The sequence below is a fragment of the Sus scrofa genome, chromosome 9, assembly GCF_054392235.1.
Source record: "Sus scrofa isolate SSC_HxYL_T2T_F1_AM1 chromosome 9, Sscrofa_HxYL_maternal_Yorkshire_Landrace_v2.0, whole genome shotgun sequence".
Classification (NCBI taxonomy): Eukaryota; Metazoa; Chordata; class Mammalia; order Artiodactyla; family Suidae; genus Sus; species Sus scrofa.
Genome location: NC_139391.1, coordinates 50,039,565 through 50,061,967, shown reverse-complemented (window position 1 = coordinate 50,061,967; position 22,403 = coordinate 50,039,565). Strand labels below are relative to the sequence as shown.

At 44.2% G+C, this 22,403-nt stretch overlaps 2 protein-coding genes across 4 annotated transcripts in view; one reads left to right on the top strand and one right to left on the bottom strand.

Moving 5' to 3' along the window:
• The window catches only part of BSX (brain specific homeobox), a 233,360-nt gene that overhangs the window by 57,180 nt on the left and 153,777 nt on the right, over positions 1–22,403 (top strand). For 2 of the 3 annotated variants that reach the window (XR_014815510.1, XR_014815511.1), the window contains exon 1: positions 11,533–11,781. Coding sequence is in view for 1 of the 3 variants with exons in the window: in XM_084976413.1 (XP_084832539.1) it covers positions 7,572–7,833; positions 9,927–10,123; positions 11,143–11,382 (699 nt within the window). In the remaining 2 variants the exon portion in view is untranslated. Of the gene's footprint in view, positions 1–7,427; positions 7,834–9,926; positions 10,124–11,142; positions 11,782–22,403 lie in introns of those variants that run through there. The other variant, XM_084976413.1, reaches the window with a different exon arrangement.
• On the bottom strand, positions 4,297–10,603 carry LOC146399894 (uncharacterized). The gene is made up of 4 exons (XM_084976415.1): positions 8,468–10,603; positions 8,234–8,348; positions 5,108–5,329; positions 4,297–4,949 (listed from the first exon to the last, which is right to left on the bottom strand). The coding sequence occupies exons 1-4, from the start codon at positions 8,549–8,551 to the stop codon at positions 4,861–4,863; spliced, it is 510 nt and encodes a 169-aa protein (XP_084832541.1). The 5' UTR covers positions 8,552–10,603; the 3' UTR covers positions 4,297–4,860.

Here is a 22,403-nt window from a genome sequence, read left to right as displayed (position 1 = left end):
ACGTACTGAATTTTGATTTGAGCATTTTGGGGTTGAAGTAATATAATTCTTTTTCCTTTATATTTTAATTTTAAAATTATTATTTTTTTCTTTAAACATTCTTTTTTAAATGGTTTTTATGTTTTCCATTATAGCTGGTTTACAGTGTTCTGTCAATTTTCTGCTGTACAGCAAAGTGACCCAGTCACACATACATACAGACGTTCTTTTTCTCATATCATCCTCTATCACGCTCCATCACAATTGATTAGATATAGTTCCTAGTGCTAAACAGCAGGATCTCATTAAAATTATTTTTGAGTAAATAGTACATTCATATGCTTCTTACCCAAAAGGCACAAAAGTGCATTTAGGGAAAAACTTGTTTCCCATTGAGGCCACATCAACTCAGTCCCTAAAAGCAACTGATGCCATACATTTCTTATGTATCTTCCAAGAGGTAAGTATAGAATATATAATCAACTTTGTGTAGTTTACCCCTTCTTTCCCCCATTCTGTATTTTGATCTTTTCACTTAACAATACATCCTGGAGTTCCCGTCGTGGTGCAGTGGTTAACGAATCCGACTAGGAACCATGAGGTTGCAGGTTCGGTCCCTGCCCTTGCTCAGTGGGTTAACGATCCGGTGTTGCTGTTAGCTGTGGTGTAGGTTGCAGACGCGGCTCAGATCCCGCATTGCTGTGGCTCTGGCGTAGGCTGGCGGCTACAGCTCCGATTCGACCCCTAGCCTGGGAACCTCCATATGCCGCGGGAGCGGCCCAAAGAAATAGCAAAAAGCCAAAAAGCCAAAAAAAAAAAAAAAAAAAAAAAACATCCTAGAGCTCCTTTCACTCGGTTTGTGTAACTTAACCAGGATGTGCAAATCATATCTGTTGGATAAATTTTGATGTGCGTTTGTAATTTTGATATATATTACCAAACTGTTCTCCATAAAGATTGTACAAATTTGCATTCTTTGCATCTTGTGGGAGTGATTCCCCCACAGCTTTGCTAACAGTGGGTAATTATTTGTCATTTGACAAATTAATGATGGCTCAGTGTAAACAAAAGTCTTATTTTTAACATTATTATTCGTATCTTTTAAAATGCTTAACAGACATTTATTATATTTTCTTTTTTGTGAACGCTTTCTATCCTTTTCCCATTTTAAAACCATACCCTTTTATCTTTTTTTAAAAATTGATGTGCAGAAAGTTTTTATATATAACAAATTATCCTTGTCTGGGGTACAAGTTAAAATACTTTCTCTCAGTTTGTTGTTTGTTTTTTTCCTTTGCTTATGATAACTTTTGCCATGCAGAATTTTTAAAACATTAATATTGTTAATTTTATCAATGTTTTCTTCTATGATTTCTAGATTTTTATGTTATACAGAGAATAACTTTTCCTATTTTAACAAAACTTCTCCAATATTTTTTCTTTCATTTTTAAAAAGATCATCTCCATCTTTGTCATTGTAAGACAAATTCAATATTATTCTCTTATCGTGACAACATTTGTACCTTCCTTTTTTTTTTTTGGTCCACTAACCTGATTGCATTATCAGTGAGAGTTAAAAGTATAAAAAACAATTTGTTTCAGGAACAGTATTCTCAAACAAAATATAAATGGTCTAGCATTTTAACAAAACATACTAAATATTTACTTCCATGCATAAAGTCCTTTTGGGAAATGTTTACGAATTTTTATATGCAACAATAGAGTTTGAAAGGATCTTACAATCTCTAACATCAGAAATTGACATTGTATAATGGTAGCATTCATGTCTCTTTATTTTTAAAGCTATGCATACTAATTTTATATTATTGTTTAAAGTACATTGTACTAGTAGCTGCTAAATTTTATTTTTTTATTTTTTTGTCTCTTCAGGCCCACACCCAAGGCATATGGAAGGCTAGGGGTCGAATCGGAGTTGTAGCTGAAATGTGGGATCCAAACCGTGTCTGCAACCTACACCATAGCTCACAGCAAAGCCAGATCCTTAAACAACTGAATGAAGCCAGGGATCAAACCCACGTCTTCATGGATGTTAGTTGAGTTCACTTCTGTTGAGCCACATCGGGAACTCCAAGCTGCTAAATTTCAAATCTGATAATAGAATGGTTTAGAATGGAAGGAAAGGGTATTTAAAAGGCAATTTTGTTAGCTCACTGTTATTTTTCTGGTTATATATTTGGCTACTCCTTTGGGACTTGGTGAGGAAAACGGTGGCATAATAATAAGAAACCTGTTTAATGATCATTCTTATTCTACTATATGCCCTTTAGAGGATTAAGAAATGATATATACTCTTTTGTATTTTAAACCTTTAATTCAAGGTTATTTTTGTCACATGTTTTGAATTGAGATGCCAAAGGCAGCATAGAAAACTTCAAGAGAGTAATGAAATGAATGTTTTTTACCCTTCAGACTGACCCCATCCCAAATGAGCAAACTGGATAGAATTAGACCTCCTTATGTTAGGATTACTGTGATTTGAATAACCTAGCCTTGAATGTGTTCTCATGTGAGTTCACATCCTAATTTCCAGTGTAAAAGCATTATTTGAAGATGCACTTGCAGGAAGCATTCAGTGACTCCTGTTCTTTTTCTAGACATGTCATCCACTTTGGTAGTGCTTAAAATAAAGTACTCAGATAGAAGGTAAGTTGAAACAGACAACAAGCAATATAATACAAAATGTTATGAGTAAAGTGTGTTACTCAGATCCTTCTAAAATACATTTCTCCCTTTATTTTGAAGGCCACGGTATAGGCAACTTGGCTAATGGAACCAGTCTCTTCCTTTGATCATCAATAGGGTTATCTTTTCGGGAAACTAAGTTCCAGCTCAGATGACAATTTTAGAGGAGGATGACATGAAAGAGAGAAGGCTTGTTTAATTATTAGCTCCCTGAAAAACATGTATTTTCTCTCTTTAATAATTCTTCAGCTGAAACCATAAGCAGGAGTCTTGTGGGTTGAGTGGGGGGAATTTATTTGATCTTTATTTTTTTTGCTCAGAGCAGTGAACAGGATCTGACTTTACATGTCAGCCTGGCATATGCTTACAACCTGCTGGCTCTGGGTGATCAAATTTAGTCTAATGAGAATAAAAAATAAATGTAATGTGAGTTTATTTACTTAATCTCCTAATGCCTGAGAAAAGCACTTGTGAAGGTGTTTTGTGAATACCCTGGCACATACTAGATGCCCAGTGAATGCTCACAATAATAAAATTCAGTGGGTAGATGAAAGGCAGGCTGAGAATGTGCTGACTTCAGTAACTGCTTTCCATTTTCCCTTTGTGTCTACCTATATTGGAAACAGCAAAAGGAGGAGTTCTCAGCACATTAATGATCCTGGGTTGTCACTGCTGTGGCTTGGGTCATTGCTGTGGTACGGGTTTAATCCCTGGCCCAGGAACTTCTGCATGCCAGTTGAGACCCCCCCAAAAAAATAAATAAATAAAAATAAAAGAGTAAAAGAAATTAAAAGAATTATGGCTATTAACTAGACATGTGCTGTCCATTAGGTAACCACTAGCCATGTCTGGCTGTTGAGCACTTGAAATGTGGCTAGTGTGAACTTCTGAACTGAGACAAGCAGTAGTGTGACATACACACTGGATTTTGAAGATTTGGTATAAAAAAAGAATACAAAAAATCTCAACGATATTTGTATTAATTTCATGTCAAATAATACTATTTTAGATATATTGGGGTCAAATGAAATACATAATTCTTTCACCTGTTTCTTCCTACTTTTTAATTTTTTGGCCATACCATATCGTATGAAGAAGTTCCCGGGCCAGGGATTGAACTTGCCACACAGCAGTGATGTGAGCCACAGCTGTGACAATGTTAGATCCTTAACTGGCTGAGCTACCAAGGAACTCCTCTTCTTACTTTTTAAATGTGACTAGTAGAAAATTTTAAATTACTGATGTGGCTCGCGTTATATTTTTATTAGATGTCGCTGGTCTGAACTTTAGAGATAATCCAGGCAATGAAATATCCCTGTTTTTTTAAGGGGCAAATTGTTTACAATCTTACTGTAAAATATATACTACTCCCTACCTGGGCTGGCCAGAGTGGAGGGAAAAACCAGGCCTATTGGCTCTGGAATGCCACTCCCTTCTGCCCTAAGGCTTATCTGAATTGAACCTGGGCCCCCTGGGGACCTCCTTCACCCCGCAGAGGAAGTAATGTGGGTCAGGCCAGAGCCCTGAGGAAAAGGTAGGGACTGGCTTCTGGTAACCTAAGCAGTTCCCTGCTGTTCTGCTCAGTAGCCCCAACATCGTAGACAAACTTCCCAGCTTTTTTTTTTTTTTTAATTTAATTTAATTTATTTATTTATTTATTTTTTTTATTTTTTTGTCTTTTTGCTATTTCTTTGGGCCGCTCCCGTGGCATATGGAGGTTCCCAGGCTAGGGGTCGAATCGGAGCTGTAGCCACTGGCCTACACCAGAGCCACAGCAACGCGGGATCCGAGCCGCGTCTGCAACCTACACCACAGCTCATGGCAACGCCAGATCGTCAACCCACTGAGCAAGGCCAGGGACCGAACCCTCAACCTCATGGTTCCTAGTCGGATTCGTTAACCACTGCGCCACGACGGGAACTCCAGTAGTTATGTTGTGAGCCACACGGGAAGTCCTCAGCTTTCTTGACCTTGAGATTTCCCGAGGGTCTAGGTCCTCTAAGAGGACTGTGAGGCCGGACCGAACGGTACTTCTCCAGGACAAGCCCCGCCTGCACAGCCTGCCCCTTGCGCTGGGCTCGGGCCCAACAGACACCCTCCTGCACCCGCCGTCCCCCCGCCCCCAAGCGAGCCCCATCTGGGATTATCCGAGCGCCCCTGCAGAAAGAGGGGTCCTCCTTAATGGAAAAGGGGTGGTGTCCGAGGAGTCCCGTCTCTGTCTTCACTTCCGATCCCCTTGTCCCCGCCTCCGCGCCCCCAGGGGCCTGCTTGGGTGTGAACGGGTGGGTCTTACTCTTTCCACCACCGAGCATTGTTTCCCAGCATCGCTGGAAGAGGAAGGAAAACTCCAGCGGTCCAGGAGGTCCTACTCAGAGCTGTCCCGTCCCCACCCCCCGCCCCCGTCCCCGCCCCCCGCGTTTCTCACTTCCTAGGTTCCCAGTGGGGCCGAGGCAGAGACCGGACAGCTGGGCTCCAGAAGGAAACGGCTTCAAGCCTCTCTCTGCGGCGCTGGGCTCTCGGGCAGGCGGGGCCCGGCGTGAGCAGAAGTAGGAAAAGGCGAGCTTGGGGAGTCGGTCCCTTCTCCCGCGCGTCTTGGCCGGCGAGGAGGGCCTGGAGAGATAGCCTGAGCTTTGGCGGTGAGCAGGAACTATGAAATAAAAGTAAGAAAGAAGGGGAGGGTCAGGACCCGCCAGGCTGTCTACCCCGCCCCTTCGCTTCCTTCCTCGGATCCCGCGAACACTCCGGGACACTTGTAAGGCTGAATTGTGAGAAATGGTTTGCAGTTTCTTGGCTCAAAGGTAAATGCTACCCAGGGGCTTTTTTTTTTTTTTTTTTTTTTTTTTTCTATACTGCCCTTGCTCCCAAGGGAAATTCAGTAATCTCCTCATTTCTGTTTCTGAGGCAGAAGTAAGTTAGCCTCTGCCCCTGAGTGAAGCTGAAATCCCACTCCGAAGGCTGGGTGCAAATCTGTGATCCTAGTGGGGTAGGAGTGTAGGTGAGCACCAGCAAGTGTAGGCTCTCTACAGAAGCTACTTCTGGTTGTGTACCCACCTCGCCCTCTGCCTTAGGAGACAGGGTTTCCCCGGTTTCCACTAGCCAAAAAGATAAGCTCTCAATGGGAGCCAGGTGGATCTGGGTAAAGTGTGCGCCGTCACACCCAGTGCCTCTCCACGAGTCTCCTTGGTCTTCCTTTGGTCCTGTGGCAGGTGATTGGACCAGGGCTAAGAACGAAGGAACAACTCTTGGAGTCAGTTGGTTTATATTCACTCTCCTGTGGCCACCTGCTTTTCAGTCTTCAGTTCTTACCTTTATAAACTTTAAAAAGATCACATTTCAGACTCCAGGGCAAAGAGTTCTGCTTACAGTTAGATGCTGACTGGCCAAGATCTATTTTTAAAGTTATGTCCCCCTTCCTCTCACTCTCCTCATCTGTTTACCATTTACCAGTTCATCCATATGGAATACGATGCTCCCACTTCTTGGAGCTTTGTAGTTTGGGGCCTAATTGATTCTGGTAATTAATTTGTTCTACCTGCTAGATCAGATGGAAATCCTACCCATGCGCCCAAGGATTAGCACTTGGCTTTCTAACACCTCCTCTAATTATCTAATAGCATGGGTTGCGAGGACTCAGTCTCTATTAAAACACTTTTACTATTAGCAGTAGTGATTGGAATTGTGATGACGACTAGATTTCAACAAATTAGAGCTTAAAAATGGGGAGATGGAAGAGAAGTGGCTTCTTTTAATTTCCCTGAGTTTAACATCAATAATTAGAGCAATTTTCAGAGATGCGAGCTGAAATTACCCCTGCTGTGCTGTAGATGATCACCTTAATTTTAGCAAATTGACTCTAGGGGAATAAATGTGACAGATTAGAAAAAGACAAACAGAAAAAAAAAACCTAAAGATTGGGAGGGAGGAAAATGAAAAGAAAGGCTGCAAAAGGGAATGGGAAACAAAAACATAGTTCAATTATTTTGGAGGGCTGGCTTGGGCTGAAAGGGATAGTATAGCAGAAATAGCAAGCCCTGTGAGTGGAATGAGGAGAAAGTAATGGAAATTTGAGAGGAGGTGGAGGCTGGCATTAAGAGGTATTTCGGACAAATTTACAGAGACCAATTACTTGACCTATGTGAATATAACTTTCCCCATACCATCCTCTAAAACTGAAGTAAAAAGTGTTACGATCGTCCTCACATTTTATTTATTTACCTAAAAATGCAGTCATCTCTCAGCCATAAATTGAAGTTGGGTCTAGCAGAAGTGGACTCTCTTCACTTCTCCTGTTCCCCTTCTGCTATCATTTCTCTAAAGTTTTAAAGCCCAGGCCCCAAAGCTGAAGTAAATGCCATATCCCTATTGCTTTGAGGCCCTTTAAATGCCTTCTGCTCTCTAAAGAGGAGTTTGTCCGATGGTGGAGACTTTTTCTCTTTTGCTGTCTTTAAAAACGGCTGGGACCCCAGGCAGATCCTGCAGTGGCGGGGCAGAAATTGAGGTCAAGAGACCCGGTAGGGGCAAGAACCCCATCAGCTTCACTTCCCTCTCTCTGGGTCTGGCGGCCCTATTCAGCACCGCGGACAGCGCCCCGCCTCGCCCCGCCCCGCCCCGCCTCATGCCCATCGCACCCTCCTCTCCGCCTCTGGCAGGCTTGCCATTGGCTCTCCCTTGTCCCCTCTCCGAGCTGCCAATTCTGCTACACGTAGACCCAACCTACCCAGGAGCTTGTCTTCTCGCCTCACCAGCGCCAGGGGTAGCCCAAGCCGAGGAGAGCGCATCAGGGATCTGAGCCTCGAGGGTGGTTGGCTCTAGACCAGGCGTGCTGAGACGCTGCCAGCTTCCTACACTTCGTCCCCGGCCCTCGCCCTGTGGCAGGCGCTCGGCTCAAGATGAATCTCAACTTCACCTCGCCGTTACACCCGGCATCTTCTCAGAGGCCCACGTCCTTCTTCATCGAGGACATCCTGCTACACAAGCCCAAGCCGCTAAGGGAGGTGGCCCCCGACCATTTTGCCAGCTCTCTGGCCTCCCGGGTGCCTCTGCTAGACTATGGCTACCCCCTCATGCCCACACCCACTCTCCTGGCTCCTCACCCCCATCACCCTCTACATAAGGGAGACCACCACCACCCTTATTTCCTCACCACCTCAGGTAAGTAGGAGGGGTCACAAAGTATGGGAAGCGAGAGAGCAGGTCTTTCAGCACAGACCCCAAGTTTTCAAAGGAGCAGAGGAAAGGCCGGAGCTGGCTGGGCCTGGCTTGGCTGCCTCCTTCCCTAAGGGACAGTGGACAGTTAGGGATATGGCTGAGAACATAGGGAGCTCCCTTGAGGCATGCCAACCCAGGGAGTAACTCACTCTGACTTTTTGTAATGGAGGAAAAGTGCCTAGCTAAATGGCTGTAGGTTTTGGCAATATTCTTGATGGGTAGTGTTCAGTTTCCTTTCTCTTGGTCTTCTTGGCCACTTTGGTCCATCCTTCAGTCCCCATCTTGTCCTCTCCCACTCTGAGGGAGCCCCCTGACTATTCCACCCCTTGGAAGAGAACTCAACTTTCCAGCCCAGAAGCTTGAAAGGCTCCAGCAGGACCAGTTCTCTCTTCCCAGACGCTGAACATTCGCAGATACCATAGTTTAGAATAGTCTGAGGATTGAAGGTTTGGGCTGGCCTGAATAAGGAAGAAAAGGTAAGAAAGAGAGAGAGAGAGAGAGAGAGAGAGAGAGAGAGAGAGAAGGATGCAGCTGCCGTTTAACCCTCTTCACTCGCAACTTTTAGAATTTAACTCACAATCTTAGGCTGGGCTGCCCTCCTCTGCCCCAGTTGGTGGTGTCTCTGGAGCCCAGAGCCAACGTATTTTGATTTTCCAGGCATGGCAAGGAGTGAGGACCAGCAGTCTGGTTAGAACAGGGAGACGGGGGCGAGGGGGGGTGGAGATACCCAGGGTTTTTCTGACTCTCTTTGAAAGGCCGGAGTCACCGTTTCTTTTCCAGCATCTTCACATCAGCCAGAATAGAATAATTCACTGAGTCCAGATGAAGAGCCCAGCGAGGTTAAAACAACTGTGGTCAGTTTGGGTCCAGGGCTGGAAACACAGGAGACTGTGAAATGTGGTCTCTGGAATCCGTGACAAAAGCTAAAGCGTTTGTGAAGCGGTAAAACCCAGACTTCAGGGCACTAGGTTGGAAGAGCAATTATAAAGCCTGCGACCAAGTTCACCTCTCCGTTTTGGCTTCACCATGGGCCAGAGAGAGCCCCTTTTGCTCTGCACCCTTGTTCCCCTGCAAATAGCAATGGCCAAAGCTGGAGATACTGGAACTACTTGTTTCTTATTTTTGCTCCCCACCCACCTCGCCCCTCTTGGATCAGCCTATATTGATGTCTGTGGTGGCTTGTCCGCTTGGTGCGTCTCAGACACAGTAAAGCCTTCGAGGGTCAGGAAAGACCGGAGAAGTCTCCGGCCGCTGGGCAGGGGAAAAGTGATTCAATCCTTCTGCTTGGGGTTGGAGGGAAAGGATGAGAAAAAGAATGAGGACCAGATTGGAGAGCGGGATCCCCAGCACCATCCCGAAACTGATAAGGAGACGTTCCAGGCGGGAAGTTCTCATTCTGGAGTTTTGGAGCCTCTCTATCTGTGAGACCGTTGATCTGCTTGGCTGCAGGAGGAAGACTGGAGGCGGCCCAGGGAAAAGAAAGGTGTTTTTTAGTGAGGTTAGGAGGCAAGGTCACATTTACGCTTCTGCCAGCCCCAGGACCACGCTGATTGCAGTCAGGGGTCTGGAGGGATTGGGGGTGGGGAAGGAGGATAGCTGTTGGACCATAGGAGGTTTGCAAGAAAACTTGCAGCAGAGGATTCTGTGGAAGTTTCTCCAAGAAGACTTTTTTTTTTTTTTTAAGCCTCAGGGTCTAATTTATACTTTTCGTTTATGTTTTACTTACTGTTTATTGTTTGTATTTCTAGATGGCCTTTCTCCCATCCAAATACTAACCAGGGCCGACCCTGCTTAGCTTCTGAGATCAGAAAAGATCTGGCGCCTTCAGGGTGGTGTGGCCTAGACTCCACCGCCTTTCTGATAAAGATCTCCAAGCGCTAGTCTGGCGATTTTTCCCCCTGCCCTGATTCCCGGGAAAAGCCCTGGAGAAGTTTGGGGAGAGGCGGGGACCCTGGGGGGCAAGAGGCGGAGTGGGTGTTGGGATCTAGGAGTGGGGAGGTCAGGCTCTGCCCGCTTGACTGCTCTTCTCTCCGCAGGCGTGCCGGTCCCGGCGCTGTTCCCGCATCCCCAGCACACAGAGCTGCCGGGGAAGCACTGCCGCCGCCGCAAAGCTCGCACGGTCTTCTCGGACTCGCAGCTCTCGGGCCTGGAGAAGAGATTCGAGATCCAGCGGTACCTGTCCACGCCGGAGCGGGTGGAGTTGGCCACGGCCCTCAGCCTGTCCGAGACGCAGGTGGGCAGGAGGAGGGGGAGGCCCCATCTCCGCTCACCTCCTCGCCGCTCCTAGCGTTTCCGGACCGGTTGAGGAGTTCTTGAACGGCAAGACCCCGCTCCCCTTTATTCTAAGCTTCTCCAAAGATCCGTAGCAAACGTATCGGCACCTCCAATCTCTTGTCAGAGTTACTGAAGCAAAATCTCTACAGCAGCTTCTGGACTTGGAGGCCAAAACCCCGATGAAAAACCCCATTCTGATGATAGTTCCCTGTTTGAGAACTGTTTCTATGCCTCCCCCACCCCTTTCCAATGGGGGCAGTAAGCCAGGTCAGACGTCAATTGGTAAGAGATTAGGGGGTTCTTGACCTGAGAAAAGCCCACACGAGATTTTGTTCTCATTTTAGTCTTTCTCAGAGCCATAAGTCTGCATATCCAACTCTCCCCAACACACACACACTAATCTTAGCCTCCTTCCAAGGGCCCTGTCCTGAGCAGAACTGTTTTCATCTTCTTCCCAGAGGCTACTCACCTGTAACCTGTTTTGCTCCACACCCTCCTTCTATCCTCTGCACCTGAAAACCCAACTTGCTGGGCAATATCAGCCCTGCCAGGCCCTGTTGATTTTCTTTCTGATGAGAACCAGCAGGTCTGATTCTCATCTTCTTGTCTAGGATTAAGTATTCAGATGTTACAGTCAGAGGAACCAAGTTGAACGTAAAGAGAACCCATCTATGCGGCACTTACTATTAGAAATTCTAATTAATAGCGGTATGAGTATTTACTAAATACACCATTTTAAGCCTCATCTTTATTTTGGGACAATTGCTTCTGAGAGCTTTGGGGCGTTTTCATTCAAGCGAGGACAATAATTTGTGGGCAATTCAGGTGTGACAATCCAAGGGTGAGACTGTCACAGCTTCTGGATAATTCATCAGTGGATTGCGGTCTATTTTAACTCCAGCCACTGCTCATATCTTATCTCAGTACTCATAGGATTGAAGGAGTGATGTGATTTTCTCTCTTTCTTCCCGAAATCAGGTGAAAACGTGGTTTCAGAATCGGCGGATGAAGCATAAAAAGCAGCTGAGGAAAAGCCAAGACGAGCCCAAAGCGCCCGACGGGCCCGAGAGCCCCGAGGGCAGCCCCCGCGGCGCAGAGGCCGCACCCGCCGAGGCTCGGCTGGGCTTGCCCGCCGGGCCCTTCGTGCTGACCGAGCCCGAGGACGAGGTGGACATTGGGGACGAAGGGGAGCTGGGCTCAGGGCCGCACGTGCTCTGAGCCGCCGAGTAGGGGAGCCGGGGAGGACGCTGCGGGGCGGGCCTGGGAGATCAGCTCCAGGAAGACAAACACAACACACCTGTCAATCCTCCAACCCGTGCGGGGCTGGGGCGGCCGGGCCTCCCGCCCTCCTCCCCCGCCCGCCCGCCCGCCCGCAGCGTCTGTGCCCCGGCGAGTGTGCGCCTGCTTCGCTCGCCCCGAGCCCGGCGCCTTTGGCAGCGCCAAATGGAGCTTGGGCTTCCCGCTCCCTAGTTCGGTGGGTGGCGGACATTTCCCCCGCCACGACTGCACACCCTTCGGCCCTCACCCCTCAGCCACCTGTCCCCGCTCCGTCGTCCAGTCTCCTCGGCCTCGCCACCGGACCCCTTGCCCTTCCTTGGGCAGACCGATTGGCTGCAGGTAAGGGACCAGGCGTCTGGGCCTTTCGTTCTGCTGGGGTCCGGATCCGGACCAAATTCTTAACGTATACACGCCCAGACAGACTCGAGCGCTGTTCGCTAATAACATTGCACTCGGGTCCCCTTAACCCCATCTCTTAATACTAAGGCGACTCCCTCCTTCTCAGGGCGGCGCTACCATCCTCTTCCGTCACGGTTCCCTTCGAGAGCTCTCGGTTTTGCACCCTGGAGCCCTTTTTGAGCTTGTGGTTCCCCAGGCAGCCGCGCTCTTTCCTGCAGTTTCCCTTACCCTCGCCCCGCATCCTCACTGAGCGGCGCCAGCGCGCGGCGGAAAAACTTGGGCAGAGAAAACCCATCGAGCAATTTCTGCTTCCCGACCTTATTGCGTGCCTGTGCCGCAACCCTTCCACGTCCCACCGACTACTGATATTTTAAAAGTGAGTGTTCCTTGGGTTGTGTGTGGAAATGCTCATTCTCCTTGCATTTTAGGGAACGCGGAGTTTTAGCAAGAAGCAGCCTAAAGGGGAACACGCATTCCCTTCCGGGCGTGCGCCTGTTTGGGGGACCAGTGGGGTGGGGCAGGAGTCTGATTGGTCCTGCGCGTTGCCCCTCTCCCTTTCTCCTGGGAGGTCTCCTATTCTTTTCCTGGGTTTGCACTCTCTTTAGATAATAAAGGGCTCGCGGGGCAACACTGGGAACGAACTCGAGTTTCCGGGAATCGTTTGTTACCGCGACCTCCTACGCGTGCGCCCCCTCCTCTCCGCCCTGGGCAGTTTCCTGTCCTCGGCAGGAATAACAGGGCTAATAACCTTTCGTTAGCAGATTCTGGTTTCCTCGACCCCGATTTTTCTGTTTTTAATCGTTTAACAGTCCTGAGTGCCACCTACGTGGAAAAGGTCTCGGCAAATAATTTTTTTTTTTTTTGACTCTGAGAAACTGAAAGGACAGAGGTCTCTTGGTATTAGGAGTTTGAAAGTATGTTAACGAATTGTGTGATGACACTACATACCCAGTACACTTGACAATATAGAAGCTGTGCCAGAGGCGACCTCAGCTTCTGATCTTCCTTTCGCTCTGGTTGTGTATTTAGGTAAAAGCCCAGGAAGGTTGGAAACAAGTGTGTGTGTGTGGTTAGTTGAGTCCTGACTCTTGAGTTCTAATGACTAAAAGTAATTATATAAATTACAGCGGTGTGAGCTTGGGTTACATTTAAGTACAATTTTTAGTTCCTTATTTTTCTCTTAAGAGGATGAATCTTGAACAACCTTCTGGGTTTAAGTTCTATGGTTCTGGAAATGTAGAAGCTGGTAATTTTTCCCCTAATGGGCTTGTGTGGAGGAAGGTTAATTTAAGCAAAGATAAGTGTCAGAGACCTTTATCCAATCTACATCATTTAGGAAGCAAAGTTACTGCTTTAACAACACACGCATTGCATGTACTGTTTGGATTTTCCAAAGTGCTTGTTGTCAATCAACAATCTTGTACGTCATGGCCAGGATTATTTTCCCTCTTCGTAGATAAGGAAATTGAGGCTTGGCAAGATTGAAGGATTTGCCCATGAAATCAGGACTAGCTAACAGCCAAAGCAGGACAGAAAATATCTCTTCTGATTCCTTGTTCACTTCCCCCCACCCAAACACTTTGTTTTCCTCTGGTAGCAATGCATTGGTTGGCATTTTGCTTCTAACACTTTGTAAGGACACCTCTCATTTGTTTAGATTGTGTAGATGCGATATAAAAGTAAGTCTAGGCTTGGATTTCTCCTCTCTCTGCCTCTTCAGATAATGACAGTACAGTTTTAGTGCAGGTTTTGGCAAATGTTGTACAAAAGACTTGGTTATAGAAGGAAAGCTATTTGTGAAGGAGCGTGTTCCTGGTAACCTGGAAGAGAAAGTAGATACTATTACACGAAGGGAAAATCTCACATTCTTCTAATCCCAGAAAGAACAGCTACTAAAAGAGATTTTGGGAAGAATCTTTGATGTGAGTAGAAATGCTGCGTTTTGGGGGAAATAAAATAAAATTAAATTAGAGGGTTAAATCCCAAAGCACCAGGCATTTCTTTCTTTCTTTTCACAAGAAGATGGCAGGGCTTCTTCTGGGTCTAGGAGGAGCAGCTTAGGTACATTTTAGGACTTTTTGTCTTGAAAAGTAGGTAAATAGGAAACATTGTTAACACAGGCACAGCTCTGCCTGATTGGAGGTAGAGCGCAGGGAATGGCTGTCTTTCCTTCACAAGCATCAAACACAGGAAGATGCAGATTCTGCCTTATCCTGGTCTCCCTTTGTGGCTGTTCCTCGATAGATGAGTAGGGAAGGGAAGAGCTCAGGTCTGCAGCACCAGGTAACCTGACTCTGGCACCATTTTCTCATCAGACAGTATTCCCTGAAATTGGTGGCAAACAATTCAATAGCAAAGTTCTCCTAGTTTTTCTTCTCACTCTTTTTCTTATATACAGCAAGTTAGTGATGATGGTAGAGGATAGACACAATTTTGTCTCAATTTAATGTAACTTGATAGCACTTTCTGTTTTTGGCCTTCAATACTGATCAAAGCCTCCATAAGCTGAAAAGGTATTTTGTCTGAATTACCCAGGCTTTTGCCTCAACTCGGTTTCACTTGGTGGTGAAGATCTGACAAAACCACATTCATTATGATATATTGAAGAAAGACATACATACATCTGATTCTGAAGGGGCAAAAAACATCTTTTAAGAGCCAAGATGGGCAAGTCATCTTACATGTAATCCCAAATGTAGTAAATAATTTGTTCTGTGTTTGTTCTCAATGCTGTTTCTGATGGAGCTTTGTTTCATAGCTTCTCAGAGAGGGACCCGATTATACTTCCGCTCACATGACATAAGAACACAAGAAATTGACAGCACACCATTCAGCCTAGTATTAGATGATAGTGGCACTATGAAATGATTAGTTGGAATCCATGACACGACTTCAAAAGGCAGAAGACTGGCTCTTGTCGATGAATTTGATAACTGGAGAGGTATGAAGAAGGCACAGAGTGAGCAGAATGCTTTCTGATGCTAAGAGGATCGTGCAATAAACATATTTAGTTGAAGCAGTGACTCTCTCGTCTTCTTGAGTTGGGCTCAGTGTGTGTGCTAAAATGAATTAATTGAAATATTTGATATTTATGCTATATTCTTGGCATCACATTTTATTTTTTTAAGGTTTATTGACGTATAGTTGATTTACAATGTTGTGATAATTTCTGCTGTACAAAAAAGTGACTTGGTTACACACACATCCATTCTCTTTCAGATTCTTTTCGCACATAATCTCTGTTTCCCACATAGATTATCACAGAATATTGGGCAGAGCTCTCTGTGCCCTGCAACAGGTCTCCATAGGCCAATCATTCCATATACCTCAGTGTGCATATGGCATCACATTTTAAAGAGGATATTGACAAAAATTCATCCAGGAATGAATACAGGAACCCAGATAGCAAAGGACATTGGAAACAAATAAAGGAGTGTGAGCTTTTTAGCTTGGAGAAGCAAAGCGTTGGGGAAGGTTGGAAGAAAAGATGGGCTGCTGTAGTTGTATTTCAGTAGCGGCAGGGCTACAAAGTATCAGGAGAGTGTATCTAGTCTGTCCTGATAGAGAGGGCAGAACCAGTGGTGGTTCCAGGGAAGCAAATTTGGAATAATGTTTGAATATCTTCTATAGACCAGGTACTGTGTTGTCCATCAAAAGGACAGACGAAGTCCACAAAACACTAAGCACTTTTCACTAGGAAAATTTGATCAGAAGCTGGAAGGCAAAACATTAGGGATGCTCTATTATGGATTTCTCCATCAGTGGGAGATTGAGCTAGATAACTGTCCTTTCTAACCCTTAAGATCCTAGTTTTATGTAAGTTCCAACTTATTTGAATAATTTTTCATCTCACTAAGATTTTAGTTCCTACACTCTAATTTATTTTAATTTTAATTTTTTTAATTTTAATTTTTTTTCCCCGCTGTACAGCATGGGGATCAAGCTACTCTTACATGTATACATTTTTCCCCCACCCTTTGTTCTGTTGCAATATGAGTATCTAGACATAATTCTCAATGCTACTCAGCAGGATCTCCTTGTAAATCTAAGTGGTATCTGATAACCCCAAGCACCAGATCCCTCCCACTCCCTCCCTCTCCCATCAGGCGGCCACAAGTCTCTTCTCCAAGTCCATGATTTTCTTTTCTGCCTACACTCTAATTTAAATAAACAGACCTATTAAAATTAGAAGAGTTAACAGAAACAAGGTAAAGAAGAAAACAATATTCCTTTAATCATTAAAGAAGACTTCAAACCTAATTTGAGAGAGTAAGTGGAAACAAGTGATGTTTCACAGAGTTAAGAACAAAGATAGGAAGGAATTGTCAGTGTTAGAAGATATATTTGACAAAATCTAAGCCCTTCATTTTATAAATGAAAACAATAAGTTCCAGGCATAATGAATGCCTGGCCAGTGTCAAACAGGCAGTGGCAGAATTAAGACTAGAAGCCAATATTAATTAACATACCTTACCACTAACTCAAATTGTGGGGCTATTGTCATTGTATTATGGAGGAGAGGATTTTGCATAGCCATTTTGGATGTAAAATTGTAAAAAAAAAAAAAAATTTACCTGGAGATTATATAGTAAATTCTCAGATCTATTTATGGAAAAATTACTAATTTAGAGCAATCTGAAACTTAAATTGGCATTCCTAGGAGGTATTGAGTCCCTTAGTCCTGTTTTCATTCAAGCCACGGTTAAATAGCCATTTGCTGGGATATTTTAGAAGAGGTTCCCGTATCCAGTAGGAGGAGCTACATGATGTCTAAGGTACTTCAGATTGCCACACTTCTAAAGATTTTGGTCTAATCTCCTTTTATTATAGACAAAGCAGCTGAGGGTCGGAGACTCCCTTGCCTAGTGTCGTGCAGGCTATTAATTTGGTGAGTTACAGAATTAATACATGCAGAGGTCAGAGATAATGAATATTTAGGAGTAAGATGGAAATTTGAAATGACTCTCATGTTTTCTCTTTAGTCAGATTCTCTCTCTCTTTTTTTTTTTTTTTTTTGGCTTTAATCCCCTGTTCCAAAGACACATTTCTCCTTCCTGCTCCGAATTCCCAGTGTGGGAGTTCCCGTTGTGGCGCAGCGGAAACGAATCCAACTAGTAACCATGAGGTTGTGGGTCTAATCCTTGGCCGCACTCAGTGGGTTAAGGATCTGACCTTGCCATGAGCTGTGGTGTAGGTCGCAGATGCAGCTTGGATCCTGAATTGCTGTGGCTGTGGTGTATGCCAGCAGCTGTAGCTCTGATTCCCTAGCCTGGGAACCTCTATATGCCACGAGTGTGGCCCTAAAGACAGAACAAAAAAAAAAAAAACCCAACCAAACAAACAAAAAACCCGAAAAAGGAATTCCTGGTGTGCACACCAGATAACGTTCCCTCTGTGATTTCGTTTATAATAATTCTGTGAGCCTTCTCTCTTTATACTATTGTGGAGCCACAGCGGATCTGGCATCATAGCTACTGGTTAGATGGCTTAGAGACTTCAGTTCTAATCTTTTGCTAATGATTGTTACTTCTCATATTTGGTATCTAAAAAATGAGTAGCCTGGAGTTCCCCTCATGGCACAGTAGTTAACGAATCCGACTAGGAACCATGAGGTTTCGGGTTCGATCCCTGCCCTTGATCAGTGAGTTGAGGATCCGGCGTTGCCGTGAGCTGTGTGGGCTGCAGACATGGCTCGGATCTGGCATTGCTGTGGCTCTGGCGTAGGCTGGTGGCTACGGCTCCGATTAGACCCCCTATCCTGGGAATCTCCATATGCCACGTGAGCCGCCCTAGAAAAGGCAAAAAGACCAAAAAAAAAAAAATAATAAAAAATGAGTAGCCTATAAATCAGTTAAGAATGGGGAGGAGGAGTTCCCGTCGTGGCGCAGTGGTTAACGAATCCGACTAGGAACCATGAGGTTGTGGGTTCGGTCCCTGCCCTTGCTCAGTGGGTTAACGATCCGGCGTTGCCGTGAGCTGTGGTGTAGGTCGCAGACGCGGCTCGGATCCCGCGTTGCTGTGGCCCTGGCGTAGGCTGGTGGCTACAGCTCCGATTTGACCCCTAGCCTGGGAACCTCCATATGCCAGGGGAGCAGCCCAAGAAATAGCAACAACAACAACAACAACAAAAAAAAAACACAAAAGACCAAAAAAAAAAAAAAAAAAAAGAATGGGGAGGAGACATGAGATAATAGTTATAAAAGTACCTATTGAAAAATGCTAGAGAAAAGTGATGAGTACAACATAGGTCTGAATGTATGTCTCAGTTTGGTCTTTTATATCAAACTTCAGAGGACATCAACTATAATAATATGGTTAAGCCATCACCATCCTTATAAAGGGGATATTATGTCTCTTAAACAAGGAACTTTATCTTATGTTTTAGAACTTCAATTCCTTTTTCCTTTGTCACTGACCTCCTGTGTGGACTAAGAGAGGACAAGACAGCCCTGGATGAAATAGGAGTCAGAAGGTGTCACTGAGGATGCTTTACCTGGAATGCTGCTTTTTCTCCTGCTTACCTATCCCACCTCTCTTCTGCCCCAGGTTTCTGTTATCTCATTTGGTGACAGACATAATGCTATACAAGGAGGGTAGTTAGAACTCAAATTCATGGGAACCCTCTTAAGAGATAAATAATCACCTATGATTCTGGTATAGAATATACTCAGGAAATTGAGGATTTAAGTTTCTTTATGAAAAAAAAATTTTTTTTTCCAGTGTCATTGGTGCAGTAGCTTGAGGTGGGATCTAAGCTCCTAGAACAGGGGTCAAACAAACATGGGCTGTGGTGGTGAAAGTGATGAGTCCTAACCACTAGACCACTAGGGAACTCCCCCATGAGGTTTTTAAGAAAATGTTTTAGTTTAAAAAAGGCACACCATTTGCATATATCTTTGTAATAAGAATAAGGGAAAGAGTTATTTAGAAATATTAACTAAGAAAATCCCTAGGAGTTATCTGAACATTTCTAACTTCTGTTCTCTTCCTGACCTCCAAGGCTGTGGATAATGGAGTAATTATGTGTGCTTGCCAGTATTCCTGCCAGAATTTAAGGAATGGCCAAATAATTGTTCTTCCTCAGGGCTTGACTCAAGAAGGGAAAGAAACTGTAGAAAGCAACAGGAATAAAGACAGGAGGATGGCTCTTTATGCTGAATTTAAGATGGGAATAGGAGTTCCTGTCGTGGCACAGAGGTTAACGAATCTGACTAGGAACCATGAGGTTGTGGGTTCGATCCCTGGCTTTGCTCAGTGGGTTAACGATCCAGCTTTGCCATGAGCTGTGGTGTAGGCCGCAGATGCGGCTCGGATCCCACATTGCTGTGGCTCTGGTGTAGGCCGGTGGCTACAGCTCCAATTAGACCCCTAGCCTGGGAACTTCCATATGCCACGGGAGCGGCCCAAGAAATGGCAAAAAGACAAAAAAAAAAAAAAAAAAGTGGCTGGTGGGAATATATTTAAAAAAAAATCAGAAAATTGGACTTTAAGGGAAAAGATATCATTAGTAATAAAAAAAAGTAGTAACAATATTAAAAAAAAAGTTGGGAATAATTTACAAGCTAAGAACCAAAAATTAATACTTTATGCTTGTTCTGCTCTTTCCCATCTATTTTTCTCCAATGACTAAGTTCTCTAATTTTAATCTTTAAGATTTAAGCTTTATCATTTACCTATGCTCAATGTTTAAAGATTCAAATAGTTCTGCAAGCTGCTGTGTAGCCCTGGGAACCATGTCTAGTCACTTATGATGGAGCATGATGTGAGAAAATAGAATGTGTACATGTATGTGTAACTGGGTCATCTTGCTGTAGAGTAGAAAAAAATCATATTGGGGAAATAATAATTAAAAAAATAAAAAAGAAGAAGAAAAACCCAAATAGTTTTACAAGGATTATTTAAAAGGAAAGCAGGAATTCCCTGGTGGCCTAGAGGTGAGGCATCCAGCACTGTCCCTGTTGTGGCGTGGGTTCCATCCCTGGCCCAGGAACTTCTGTATGCCACGGGCACAGCCAAAAAAACAGAAAAGAAAAGAAAGAGCAGCCCCCTGCCTGCTTCCCTATTTTCTTCACCACAGAGGCAAACACTCCCTGTTTTTGGCTGATTATTTTGGTATCTACCTTCATGTTTCTAAATGACTTCATTGAGTTGCTGCTTTGGGGAGTTTCTGTTTCAGGAATTATCTAGCGCTTCATGCTGTAAAAGGTGAAGATGGAGCGCCCTTTGTCCCCTGCCCCTACTGCACATGGGGCACCCTCCCTTCCTCTTTTCTCAATACCATAATTCTGCTTAGAGTGTTATTATGATGTATATGTGTAATTCTCAGCTAAGCCAGGTAATCAGCTATGATTACTTTTCTTTTTCTGTGACTTTTTTCTTTGCACTTAAGGTCTATTTAATTATTCTTCATTTTAAATGTACTCGTGACTAATTTAACTCCAAACTCGTCACCATTTGTCTCTACCCGCCTCCCAAATGTGCACGTATTCCTGATGTTTTGTTTTCCTCAACACAGCGCTGCCAGAGCTCCTTGGTTTCCTCCACTCTGGATTCTGCCTCTGTGCATCTTTCTTCCTCTTCATCCTGCGGTTCCTTCATTTTACTTTTGTTTCCTCTCTCTTCCTCTTTCTTGGCTTACTCTTTCATTTTGTGGGAGCACATGCTCCTGTAAGTTTTCTGACTGGTGTGTGAAAGGTCAGTGTTTTGAGATGATTCTAGTGTAAAAGTAGCTATTTTCGTTTCATGCTTTATTAGTATTTTGGCTAAGCGTAGAATTCTCAGTTGGAAATCATTTGAATACTTTGGAATGATTTTGAAGGCACCATTCAATCAACGTTTAGCCTCCAATGGCTGTCGTGAAGTCTAAACCATTTTAAAAATTAGAGTTGACTTACAATGTTGGGCAATTTCTGTTGACAGCAAACTGACTCAATCATATGTATGTATACATGTATACATATACACACATTATTTTTTAAATATTATTTTCCATCATGGTCTATCCCAGAGACTGGGACTGGATATAGTTCCCTGTACTATACATTAGGATCTTGTTGTTTATTCAAACACCATTTTGAGTCTTTTTTTTTTTTTTTTTTTGTCTTTTTGTCTTTTTTACAGCCACATCCGCAGCATATGGAGGTTCCCAGGCTAGGGGTCTAATCGGAGCTGTTGCCACTGGCCTACACCACAGCCACTGCAACGTCAGATCCAAGCTGTGTCTGCGACCTACACCACAGCTCACAGCAATGCCAGATCCTTAACCCACTGAGCAAGGCCAGGGATCGAACCTGCAACCTCATGGTTCCTAGTCAGATTTGTTTCTGCTGCGCCATGATAGGAACTCCCATTTTGAGTCTTGATTCTTCATGTATCATTGTATTTATTCATTTGTTTTCCTTTTTGGAACCCTGTAGAGTACTCTCTTTAGAGCCAGTGTACTGAAATTTTACAGCTATAACCTGGGTGAGAAGTCTGTTTTCACCCATTCATTTGGATAGTCAATCGGCCCTTTCAATCTGAAAACCTATTTTTTTTTCAGTTATGGGAAAATTTCTTGAGTTAATTCTTTGATGATTTCTATTCCTCTTTTTCTATGTTTCTTTATGGAGCTCCTATTATTTTGATTTTTCAACCTCCTGTCATTATTCTCTGAATTTATTCCCATCTCACCTATTTTTCTACATTTTTTCCCTTTTGCTCTGCTTTCTGAAAAAAATCTCAGTGTTATTTTATAACATTTGAACATTTATTTCCGCTATCATATTTCTAATTCTCAAGATCTCTCTTAATTTCCTTCTCCCCTTCCTCTTTCATGGGATCTCATATACTATCCTCAGATGTTTGGAAATCCTTGGCTGTCTGCTCATAGTGAAGTAGGAGAAACAAGCAAATAGGAAGCTCTGAATACCCAGTGAGATCTGCTGACCATGAACTTTCCTGTAAGACAACATGCCTGAGTTCTTGAGTTGGAGAACCTCTGAAGTCAGAATTTTTAGCTCTTTTTTTTTTTTTAGGCTGGCCAGATTCCCCAGAGAAGAATTTTCCAAATTCCTGCTTGTAGGATGAAGGCCCAACATTCTGGAAACCAGGTGGCAGAGGAGGACCAGTGGTCTCTGAGTTTAGAACACTTGTGCTCACTGTTGATTCTCAGTACTGTGCCTCCTAACAGCCAGTTGTCCCTCATTCCTGAGACACTGTCCTTCCCTGTGCAGAGGGTGGCTTTTTGCTGGGGTAGTGGAGGGGTACTCATCCTTCATTTAGCCCACCTGCACCCCCTTTCACCCCCTACTTCCAGAGCATTTGGGGGTATTCTGTTGTGTAAATCAGCTTGATTCTTGAATCTCCCCTTTGCTAGGTTAGGATTTAGCATTTTTGGAGTTGCCTATTATTATTTTACGTTTTATTCATCTGCTTTTCAGTTTTTTTAAAAAACTTGCTACTATCATCCTCCTACTATTTTCCCTGTTCTTATGCGTTTTTGTCTTTAAAAAACTCATTCCTGTGACTTTAGTGGAGGCTTGCCAAGGGAGTGAAACAGATGTCATGCATGCATGTGTATA